Genomic DNA, 13,008 nt, shown 5'->3' with positions numbered 1-13,008 from the left:
GGCAAAAACAAACCCCCAGCTGGTGTGTTTGGAGGATAACTGTGCGAGTGTCTTAAATGTCTGATCCCTTGGAGCCTGGAATTCTTCTCCCTCCTTCTTTCCTGGAAAAGCTGGGGCTGGCTCTGTAGTTCTGGATGAGGGCAGAGGACAAGATGGGCAAGGTTCCTACAGCATCAGACTGTCCACAGCTCTGCCTTAGAGGGGACCTTGTTCTGGACATTCATCCACTCTCATTTGTGGACACCCGGTGACCCTTCCAGAAGACCCAGGCCCCAGACATTCCTGATGCAGTCTGTGGGTGAGAGCATTGACAGGATATTGGGGAACAATCACCAGGAAGGAAGTCACACTGAAGCTTGACTTGTTATCACCTCAATTTACTTATCTCTGGTGAAGAATTCGAGGAGAAACGGGAAGTGAGCAGAAGCCAGTGCGATGCAGGACCTGGCACTTTAATGGGAAGCAGAGCCAGGAAAGGCCTGGCCTTCAGCGCAGTGGCTGTCGGGGCTGTTGCCACAGGCACCTGCGGGCTTTGCAGCTGACCAGGGCCCAGGCTGCCAGCCCGGCGTCCTAGGGCGTGCCTGCCGCTGCTGGGGCAGACACTTTACGGGAGCCCCGTGCCCAACTCACACCCACGTCCTGGGTACGAAGCCTGCCGAAGGAGCAGTTTTTCTCAAACACTGCTGTGCGCTAGTCTTCACCTGGGGGTCCTAGTGAAATGGAGATTCCTAAGCTCGAATTCCAGATATTAAAGTTGAGCACGTCAGAATTCTGGACCTTTGAGTGAGTCCTCAAGGTGATCCTGAGGGCGGTGGCGTGTAGGTGGCAGTGGGTGTCTGAGGCAGCCCAGGCAGGCCATGGCAGGTGCTGCCTGCCGCACGGGCTCCAGGTGGAGGGGACCTGCAGGTAGGTGCAGAGGGACAACAGAGGTAATGGAAGAGTAAAGGACCAGGAGAGAAGCACAGAGAGAGACAGAGAGAGAGAGAGAGGAGAAAAACATGGGATTGACATACCTTACCAACCCCTTTGTCATTTTGACCATTTCTAGTATCCTTTGAGGAAATGTGTTCAGAACCCAATATACAGACACTAGAAAAATAATTACACCTGCTCATCTGACACATTTTTAAAGAGTGGGTTGCCCATGACCTAAGAATGGTTTACATCAAATTTTTATGCCATTTAAAAATCATAAAATAGCCCATCTCCCTTTTGTCTTTCATCAAGAATGGCTGACACTGTAAACCTTTCTTGCTTTAAAAAAATGTTAGTGACCCCACCTCATGCCCAGATGGGCACATGGCAATCTACTCTACAGACAGAGAGCCTTGCAGGGGTGATCACACTCTACTCAAGTTTTGCTTATTTTTGTAGTGGTTCCATAAAATAATGTGAGCCGCTGTAAACGACATTCATTTCAGCTCTTTCTGAACTGTAGGGCAGAAGGGTTGAGCCAGTTTTTCAAGGTTTATTCCTAAAAGCATACCCAGGGTTGTAGTTCTACTCTTGTACTAAGTTTTAGGAATGCTCTCGTAAATATAATGTTCATTTACAGTCTGTGCTTTCATTACTTTATTTCTTATAAGGAATGTGGCACAGTTTATTCATATAATAGTAATTGCATTATCTCCCAGAATAATCATTTGTTCTGTTTGTTTGTAGAGACAGCTTTGAACCACACTTTAAAATCATCATAATTGTATAGGGAATTGAAAAATAAAATGCTAAAAAGTGAAAAATAAATGGATATCTTAAGTATATGGAGATTTTCCATTTAATTTTAGCACACTTCTTAGAAATGCTTTTTAATAATGTTTCGAGAAAGAAGCAAGATTTACTAAATGTAAATATATATATCCTACTATGCAATTCATATACTGTGCAGTTTTTTAAAAAATTTGTGGTAAGCAGTATGTATTTTGTGGTGTGTGTGTGGGTAGATTAGTTTTCTTTGATTAAGTGACCTTTCTTATAACCAGAAAGGGAGACTGGTCAAGATGTAATGGTAATAAATGCAATACAACTGCAAATTATGTACAGCACACACACACACAGACACACACATGCACATACACACACAGGAGACAGAGGAAGAGAGAAAAACAGTCAAGGACTTAGGTTTGAATTTCAGTCAATAATTAACTTGACAAATTTACTTAATTTCTTAGCCAGTTTCTTCATCTGTAAAGTAGGGAGTGTAACCACTATTTCAAAGCCTTCAGCAGGCTGTGAAAAGTGCCTGCACTAAAGCGTGGCAGGTAAAAGATACCCAGAGACCACGCGTTCTCTTCCTTGGACTCGGACTTCGAGGAAACAGAGAGCTGAGCGGCACTTTACCGACATCAAACGTGTAAATGTGATCTGACACGGACAGTTTCACAGCAGCCGTCTTCCTTCATTCAGCGAGCAGCAAATTTGTTCAGTCACTTATTTGACAAAAGCCAAATGAAAGGAAGTATATTTATATCATGTATGTCAAAAAATTCAGAGCTGCGGTAAGTTTCAAGAAAGAAACAGTTGGTACAGAGTGTAAATATATTCACAGCTCCAATAGGATCCACCGACCCAAATGTTCCACTCAGGAGTCATCCCCACGGGGACTTTCCTGTCTAATAAATGGGAGGGCCAAGGATCACAATATCTGCTTGTTTCCAAACTCAATATTTGCACCCATTATATTGTAAAAATAAATGAATGAATAAATAATGGCGTGTAGTTGGTATGAACAAGCGGTTATGACTTTAATGATTTTACTTATTTATTAGTTCAGTTTTACATGTAAAGAATTCTAAATTTAAATTTGTATACTTTGGTTTCCTCTGATATGTTTCTCTATTTTCCCTACACATTTTGCATTTCCTTACAATTTATGAATTTCATTATGGACACTAATTAACACAGCATTCGCACATTGTCTAAAATAGTAATTTCTTTTATTGTTATTCACTGCAGTGCAGTGACTGTACCGTCTAGTGATCACAGGACGTCATTTGATGAAATGGAATAATTTAGTTGACTGGTTTTTCAGGACCCTGGATACCAATTCGTTTCTTTGTCAGAGATTCTTCTTTTTAGGAAATTCTGCTATTGATCTTGAGGCTACAAAACCAATCAGCCTGTTATTATGTACCTGCTGTGTTCAGGGCATTGCTGTGTACAAGCTCTGGGCATGTTGTGAAAACTCATAAACACTCCCTTAGAAGGGGAATGTGTGGTGTGTGTGTGTGTGTGTGTGTGTGTGTGTGTGTGTGTGTGCGTGTGCAAAGAGGGAGGAGCAGGGTAGGTGTTGGATCTTGGGGCAAACGATGGCCATGCTGCTTTTGGTATATCTGCAGCTCAGGAAGGGGTGTAAGGCATGCATGCATTTGTTGGCATACTTTGCAAGAAGTCAGGACAGTTATATCCTGTTGTTAAGGTAATAGGTGTGTGTTAGTTTTACGATATTAGAATGACTAATTTTTAAGAAAAAATTCTTGGGAAAAATGATGCTATATTTTTTATTCACTTTGCCTCTTTCTCTTTTCATTGTTTTATTTATTTTTTCCTTTGGAAAACTTCACTATGATAGTCTTTTCTGCTGTCTGTTAACCTGTGAGGTGCAAAGTTTGCTCTTGATGCCAATTCTGAAACCAGATGCAAGTTCTAGGAGTTCCCAAAATGACCCTCAGGTTTGATAATTCGACAGAAGGACTCAGTGAGCTCACTGAAAGCTGCTATACTCACAGTCACATTTGTCACTGGAAAGGATACAAATGAGAACCAGCTGAAGGAAGAGGCACAGAGAGGAGACCCTGAGATTGGTCCGAACTCAGAGCTTCCAGGCGTCTTGTCCTCGTTGAGTCATGGACAGTGTCACCTCCTCCCACCCATGACTTCTGACATATGCACAGCTTACTGCCAACCTGGGAAGCTCATCTGAGCCTCTGTGTCCAGAGATTTTATCGACATTTCATTACATAAGCATCATGGATTGAATCATTGCCCCATATGGTTGAACTAAGTCTTTACCTGCCCCTGTCCCTGTAGGTTAGACTGAAACCATGTTGCCTCAAGGCACCCCACTTGAGCAACCTGCTGAATATAAACGATTAGGTGTGGTCCCAGGGGCCCACGGTGAATAACAGACACTCCCACCACTCAGCAAATCCCAAGAGTTTAAAGGTCACCTCCTAGGAGCTATACTAGTCTTGGAAATCACATTTCTTACTGAATATTTTTGAATGTGGCTCAGCCATCCTACTTGTGTTTCTGTCCTATTGGATCACATGTTGCTGCACTAAAGAAGAAATCACATCACTTCTTATTTAAGAAACTCACCCCTCCGCCTGCCGATGCAGGGGACACGGGTTCGTGCCCCGGTCCGGGAAGATCCCACATGCCGCGGAGCGGCTAGGCCTGTGAGCCATGGCCACTGAGCCTGCGCGGCCGGAGCCTGTGCTCCGCAACGGGAGGGGCCACAGCAGTGAGAGGCCCGCGTACCGCAAAAAAAAAAAAAAAGAAACTCACCCCTTAGTTGTACTTCATGTATTTGACTTAATGAGGGAAGGTATATTCATAAGATACATCACTCAAACTTTGGTAAAACATATATAGTGATCAGAAATATTATCCCAAATATCATTTTAGGGGAGTAAACAGTCTGAATATTGGTAATACTTTAATATTTTTGCTTAATACTTCAAGTCATAATTTCAGTGTTTTGAATCTTACTGAGAGTTGTGTATAGCAACAGCAAGTCTTTTTTTTAACGTTTGCATTCCTAAACATCACAATGATATTCTCTTCCCTTATTCCCATTTTTCCTCATCTTTTAAAATATATATTATTCTAAAAATAAAGAGAAATGTTAGAGACAGAGAAAAGAAACTCTTGTAATGACATGATCATCATTACTTAACTTTATATAGCACTTTACTTTTTAACATCTTTTAGCAAAGGCTAATTGTAGCCATCTTGAAAGTGGCTGACTTAAGTACAAATCTAAAAGAAAAAAGAAATGTGGAAATGCAATTTTAGAAAATTAACTCCAGTGTAGTTTTAATTTGCATTATGTGTATGGGCTTGGGTGGATGTATGCAAATATATGAAAGCTGGAGTATGACTGCCAAAATCTATTTGGTATATCAAATATAAAAGGAAAGGGGAGGGGGAGGGGTGGAGATAGAAAACAGAAAAACTTCGACTTTATTTAGTACAGTTCATTGCTTTTCAAATGAAAAAAGGTAAAATTCAGGGAGGTCAGCAAATTATTCAAGATTGGCACTACTTAGCTATCATCTGTAGCTAAGTTTAATGATATACCTCTTTCTACAAAAAAAACAGGGCCCAGTACTTGAAAATGTATTGGTTTTCACATGAATGGATTATCGATTCACTTGCATGATTTTCCAGGTCTGATGATGTCTGGGGATATTTTGTATGTATTATGGCCCAAATATATTTTTCTAAAACCCAGGAAGATCCGTGTCTGATGGTTTTTTCTGTGCATCCAGGTGTGACTCTGGAGTCGGACTCTTGCCTTGACCCGGGGATCCCTGTGAATGGGCATCGGCACGGCAGTCACTTTGGCATCCAGTCCACAGTGACCTTCAGCTGCAATCCAGGCTATACACTGAGTGACGACGAGCCCCTGGTCTGTGAGCGGAACCACCAGTGGAGCCATGCATTGCCCAGCTGTGACGGTAGGTGGAGCTCGGCACAGCAGCAAACCCGGAAGACGTGCATAGCGATTCTTTAAACAGTCTGGGTGGCATGTGTTTCGTGGGGTGGTAGGATATGACTGAAGTGGGCCTTCTATTTGAAAGCTTGTACACCTTAAAAATACGGCCATTTAGCATGTGAAGTTTACCTGGCAAATCTTCTCTATGAAGCAGAGCTTCTGTTTAGAAATGAAGAACATAAATTATGGGCTGGCCTTCAGTTTCATCCCCAGACACTCAAGCTTGTAGAGCTTAGTGATGCACACATCCTTACCCACGGTGTTTATTGAAGACTACGTGAGACAGCATCATGAGTATGCATGTTCCACCCTGTCAGACCTGATTTTCCTGTGAACCGGTCCAGGCATCAGACAACTTGCTCCAGCTCTGCACACCTGGACTGTGTTGCCACTGACTCTTCCCTAAGGCAGAGCTCTTCCCCAGGGGTGTGGGAAGTCTTTCCTCTGGAGATCCCCCCGAGTGGTTCTGTGTGTGTGTGTGTGTGTGTGTGTGTGTGTATGTGTGTGTGTGAGATACCACCCACTTCCCCTGTCTGCACAGATCTGCTTTTGGAAATCTCAAAATGAATAACATTCTTGTTGATTGTGTGTTACTGTATTATGCAGCTTTACACTATGCAGTTTATAGTTATAGCAAGATGGACGAATATGTTACTCGTGATCATTTGCGACAGTGTCAGGGATTTTGCCTTTGGCCATGAATATAACCACGTGGTTATATTCATGACCAAAGGCCATGAAGAATATACATATATAAATATATATAAAATATATCTGTTTTATATATATAATAGATATACATTCTTATATATATTTCCATATAAATATTATATATATTTCCATTTCCATTACTTTTTATAGACTTTAGGCATTTCCACTCAAAGATGATATATTGATATATTCATGAAAAACCTTGACTTCTTCAAAATGATTCACCAAAAATAACAGGGTTTAATGGGACAATTATGCTTGGCTACAGACCACTCAAGACCTTTGACCTTTGTCACCAGAGTATTAACCCAAACAATAACTGGTACTTTGGGAGAAAGACTGCAAAGTGCAGGTGGACAGCACACGGTGGTTGGAGGGTGTCTCAAGAAGAATGAAGAATCCACAAAACCAGGAGAGTGGAACACTGCCCTCTGGGCAGAAGCAGATGCAGGTTGAGCTCTCCATCTATGGGGCCAGCATATCAGAAGCCACAGAAGGAGATGCAACCTGACGTGAAGCATTAGCTATGCGAGGCAAGGGGTGAGCCCTGCTGGGGAGGGACCCCTAGGTGCATGTGCCTACTTTTACTTTCCTTAATAGGGATCTGAAAGAGTTCCAGTTTTGTGCAGAAGATAAGCTGAGACATTTTTCTTTTCCTGCCATAGGTTATAACTCTACTGTATCAACTCCAGTATTTGCCTGGGGAGAATGTTGTAAGAACCCAAATAATTGTCATATTATGTTGACACCACTTTTCTATTTACCAATCTCAAATGAGCTGTTAATATAGAAATATGTATTGTAGCAGGGCAGCCTGTAGAAATGTAGAGGATTGTCAAAAGGTATATTCCTTACTACTCAGCCATAAAAAAGAGTGCAATATTGCCATTTGCAGCAACATCGGTGGATCTAGAGATCATACTAAGTGAAGTAAGTCAGGCAGAGAAAGAAAATATCATATCACTGATATGTGGAATCTTAAAAATTGATACAAATCAACTTTACAAAACAGAAACAGACTCACAGACATAGAAAACAAACTTATAGTTACCAAAGGGAAAAGGGGAGGGGCAAGGGATAAATTAGGAGTATGGGATTAACAGATACACACCACTATATATAAAATAGATAAAAAACAAGGGGAAGGATTTACTGTATAGCATAGAGAACTATATTCAATATCTTGCAATAAATCATAATGGAAAAAGAATCTGAAGCTATACACCTGAAACTAACACAGTATTGTAAATCAACTATAGTTAAATCAAAACATATTTTAAAAGGTATATTCCTAATTCCCCTTATATTCAATTCAATATTTCAATGAAAGAAAGTGGCAGAAATTGCCCAGGTGTACATAGGTGCATAACTACAACGTGGACCACAAGCACCTTGGCCCCACGTTTGCCATACATGAGGATGTATCAGAGCCAACTGCTTCCTTCAAAGCAGGTGAAAAGGGATGAAGACTTGCAGACAGTAGTTATGAGTAAATTATTCTAGGAAGATGTGTCTCCTTATTTGCATTCTTTTTTATATTAGACCTTAAATAAACTCTAAAATAATATATCACCTTAACAAATATATAGAGAACCATAATATAAATGAATCTACCTATAGAAAATATCATACTTAATAGTAAACTATTACAAAAAGTCCCATGAAATTCAAGAACAGAACAACTTTCTCAGTATCAGAAATGTTATTTGACATTGCCCAGAAGATCTTAACTAAGACAGTAATTTAAGAAAATTATATGAATGATAAATGTTAGAAAGAGAATATAACCATTAGCAATAATAAGGGTTCAGTATGTGACTGCATTCAGGATAAACATAAATCAGTATATTTCCACAAAGAACATAACATATTAGAAGTATAATAAAATACATATATAGAAAATAAAACCCTAAAAACTGCCAGGAATATATCTAACAAGAAATATGAAGGCTTATATTTTTTAAAAATTAGAAAGTTACAATATAATACAAAAGAATAACCTAGAAATGGAAATACATATTATGTTTCTACATGGGAAGAATGAAATTTAAATGTACAGATTTTCTACAAATAGAGTTTAAAGTTCAATCAAATCTAATTAAAATTAATTTGGGTTTTTTGTAGAAATTTATAGACATTTAAAAATTAATCCAGAAGGGTAAAGTCTGCAAACAGCTAAGAAATGCATATTTTTAAGAACGATAAGGAAGGGCTACACCACCTAGTATCAAAGAATACTGAAAATTAATGATTGATTAAAACAATATGAAATCAGTGCAGAAGTACAGAAACAGATTAATGATACAGCATAGGGATCCTAGTAACGTATCTGTGCCCATATAGGAACTTAATTTATGAAAATTATTCCAAATCAGCGAGAGGGGATGACATATTTAATAAATAATGTTGGTCAAATGGGATATCTGAGTGGGGTTTAAAATGTTAAAAAAGTAAATCAAAGTTACACATTAAAGATAGAAACAAAGATTCAAAACTTCAAATCATTATGTGACAATTAGTCAAATATTATTAAGACAACCTTTTATTGAATATTTATTTACACAAATATAAGCTCAGTGAGTTTTCCCACAAGAAACACATCTGTATAAGATCAAGACCACACAGATCAGTAGATGAACGTGACCAGCACCCCAGGAGTCCCCTCCCAGTCACTGCCCTACAAAGGCTACTGCTCCCTTGATGCTCTAAAGATTCTATGTAAAGGAAATCATACAGGATGTGTACTTTGCTGTGTCCCGCTTCTTCCACTCAGTCATACACTTGTGACATCATCCAAGTCATGACATTTAGCTGCACTTCCTTCATTCTCGTCATCTATGTTTTATTGTATAAATATACCACCATGTTTTATTCCATGATACTCTGTATGAAATTTGAGTTATTTTGAGCACCCTTTCATGCTTTTTTGGCCAAGGGAATATCCTCCTCCGCGAAACACTTGTTTTTTCCTCCTATTTATACTGGGTCACATACCTTTTTCTTATTGAATTGTAAGCATTGTTTGTATATTTGGAGACCACTCCTTTGTTGGATCGACGCATTGTGAATGTTTTCTCTCACTCTGTCTCTGTCTTCCTCCTCTTCTTGATCTCTGTTTTTAAATTTTTAAAATCTTTTTATTGGGGTGTAGTTGCTTTACAATGTTGTGTTAGTTTCTGCTGTACAGCAAAGTGAATCAGTTATATGTATACACGTATCCCCTCTTTTTTGGATTTCCTTCCCATTTAGGTCACCACAGAGCATTAAGTAGAGTTCCCTGTGCTATATATAGCAGGTTCTCATTAGTTATCTATTTTATACATATTACTGTATATATGTCAATCCCTATCTCCCAATTTATCCCACCTCCCCTTTCCCCCCTTGGTGTCCATACATTTGTTCTCTATGTCTGTGTCTCTATTTCTGCCTTGCAAACAGGTTCATCTGTACCGTTTTTCTAGATTACACATATATGCATTAATATACGATATTTGTTTTTCTCTCTCTGACTTACTTCCCTCTGTATGACAGTCTCTAAGTTATGACCCAGCAATCCCACTACTGGGCATATAACCTGAGAAAACCATAATTCAAAAAGACACATGCGCCTGAATGTTCATTGCAACACTATTTACAGTATAGCCAGGTCATGGAAGCAACCTAAATGTCTATTGACAGATGAATGGATAAAGAAGATATGGTACATATATACAATGGAATATTAGCCATAAAAAGGAATGAAATTGGGTCATTGGTAGAGACATAGATGGATCTTGGTCTCTTTTTGATGAATAGAATGTTTTCATTTTAAAGTAGTCTAATTGTTCAGTGAATTCATTGGTGGTTGGTGCTTTATAGGTAGTGTTTAAGAAGCCTTGCTACCTGCAGCGTCATAATGATATTCTATTGTTTTCTTTCAGAAAACTTTAAAACTTTTAAAGCTTTATTGAGATATAATTAAAATTCTATAAACTGCCTGTTTAATGTTAAAAATTTAATATGTTCTGAGGTATGTATACATCCATGAAACCATCACTGTGATTAAGAACGTTTTCATCACCCCTGAAAGCAAACACTAATTTATTTTAAATTTCAAATATATACTTTAAATCCATCTAATTTTTTGTTAAGTTAATACGTAGTGTCTAGATCCATTTTTTTTCCCCAGTAGGGCTTTCCAGTTGAGACAGTGTTATTTATTGGAAAGATCATACTGTCTCTTCTCTGATGCACTATTTTGTCACACAAGTGACTATATAAGCATGAGTCATTGGTTTTGTCCTTTTGTTTGTTCCTTGAGAAATTTTACTTCTTAATTCTTGGAAAACCTTCTAAAGAAATATAAAAATAATAAAAACCATTTACATTTCACTATATACAAATTAAAAGTTCCATTAAAATTTTTAAAAGGTAAAAGAAAAGGGTCAGATTACAGAAAATAATTGCACTGTCCATGTAATATGATTCTAAATAACTGTGTCCTGTAAATGAATGGGAGAAGAACAACAACACAAACAAAGCAAGAGGTCTATGGGGGAAACACACACATAGGCGATTCACAGAAGTACACAAAAGGTCAAAAAATGGTTTAAAGTATGCCCATTCTGACTAGGAATCAGCAAAATGCAAATAAAACACAATAGTTTTCCTCCCCTGTTGCATTTGCAAAAAAAGTAGAAAGGTCATATTACTCTATTACTATATCATTGTGGGATTAGGGATCTGCCTGTTCATTATACACTATTACTAGGAAACTTAAATAATAACACTCTTTGAAGGAAAGAAAAAGCAAGTCACAGAACAATGTGTGTCATGTATATGAGCATGTACACATAAGTAATTACAGACACACTCACAGTATATGCATAGAAAGTGACTGGAAATAGATATTCTAAAGTTATAACTATAATGCTTTCCTTTGGGGAGATTAGTAGGCTATCGGGGAGAATGAAGAGAGACTTTTTTAGCTCTCCATTTTATGGTGTTATTTGAATTCTTATTACCTGTTTTATTTTTGTATTAGAACTCTAATAATAAAAAAGTAAATACAGTTCATGCTTATGACTACTAGAGAGTGTCAGAAGGCTACTAGCTACTGGACTAATGAAAAATTTGTAAAACTCGAGAATGTCATAAATATCAGTACTATACCAAAATATTTACTCCTTATTTAGACTTCTTTATTAACAACAGTTGTACTAAGAACACTAAGTATGGTAAGGGCCTAACCCTTAAAATACTTCAGTGTTATTCACACATAACTGAACATCAATCAATATATCACTTAATCCAAAATTTGTGATAAGTTAATCATATGACTAATTCTATTGAAATATTTACATTATATACAAACGCATGGCTTCATTGGATGTTATTGTGCAGTTTTAATTGTTCTTTTTGGACTAGAGCTAAAAATGGAATTTAGAAGTAGAGCACATATCAGCTGCTCTCTTTTTTACAACTTGAATTTGAGGTAGGCCAGTTGAGCGTCTACTAAAATGAGGCTTCTCCAGTGATTTTCACTGCAAACTTTTCAGCCTGAGCTGGAGAGATTGAAAATGTAAAGTCCTCTGATCATGACTCCACCACTCTACAGAGGTGGGAAATGGCACCTAGTTCATCATAGAAAACACACCAGTCATCAAATTAGCTAGATTCTTGATTTGGTGAAGAAAACTGACAGGTAAAGTGAGAGTCTTAACCTGACCCATCTGAGATTTTTCATTTTGACTTTGAATGGATTCTTCTCAAAAGAGAACAACATATACATGTTAAAATACTCTCTGTGTATTCTTGATTTAACACTGGCAACTTACTTTGTTTAAATATTTTAATAGCTATCCAAGATTATTTTCTTCTTCCGTCTAGCCAGCAACCTGGGCGTTTCATTACCTGAGTCACCCTCATCCGCCAAGGCCAGGTTGCCCTCAGCCTTCACCAGAATTCTTCTGGAATTGCTCCAAGTCGCCAGCACTACTAACTTTCCTGACATCCATTTCTCCTTATTTGCAGTTCCATAAAGTTGAACTTTAAAATGTATAATCTAATCTAATCATATATAGTCTTAGTTCATTTGGACTGCTATAACCACATGCTACAGACTGAGAGGCTTACAAACAACAGAACTTCTCTCACTGTTGTGGATGGTGGTACTCCAAGTTCAGGGCGCCAGCATGACTGACTTCGGGGGGCCCTTCTTGGGTTGCAGACAGCCATCTTCTCAGTGAGTCATCTCATGGTGGAAGGGGCAGGGAAGCTCTGTGGGGCCTCTTTTATCAGGGTACTGATCCCATTAATGAGAGTTCAGCCCTCATGACCTGATCACATCAGAGGCCCCACCCCGATACCATCACATCAGGCTTTTTGATTTCAATGTGAGTTTCGAGGATACAAGCGTTCAGACCATAGTATATACATACATACACATGCACATTTAATCATTTAATACAGTCTTCTCAGTTTAAATTCAAGCTCCTAGAGAATAGGATTTGAAGAACTCATCTAAAATACAACCCTTGGGCTGGGATTCCAGTGATGAGTAGAAGTTCCCAAAGTAGCCAACATGCGAAGAAGCATTC

The 13,008-nt window shown here is 38.5% G+C and overlaps 1 protein-coding gene across 1 annotated transcript in view; it reads left to right on the top strand.

The window, feature by feature from the left end:
• Positions 1 to 13,008, top strand: part of CSMD1 (CUB and Sushi multiple domains 1) — a 1,400,820-nt gene that overhangs the window by 1,089,955 nt on the left and 297,857 nt on the right. The window contains exon 18 of the mRNA XM_060136411.1: positions 5,493 to 5,681. Within this exon, the coding sequence (XP_059992394.1) occupies positions 5,493 to 5,681 (189 nt within the window). The remainder of the gene's footprint in view (positions 1 to 5,492; positions 5,682 to 13,008) is intronic.

This window comes from Lagenorhynchus albirostris, chromosome 21 (assembly GCF_949774975.1).
Source record: "Lagenorhynchus albirostris chromosome 21, mLagAlb1.1, whole genome shotgun sequence".
NCBI classification, from domain to species: Eukaryota; Metazoa; Chordata; class Mammalia; order Artiodactyla; family Delphinidae; genus Lagenorhynchus; species Lagenorhynchus albirostris.
Note: the sequence above shows the minus strand (reverse complement) of the source record. Positions and strands in the feature narration are given on the sequence as shown.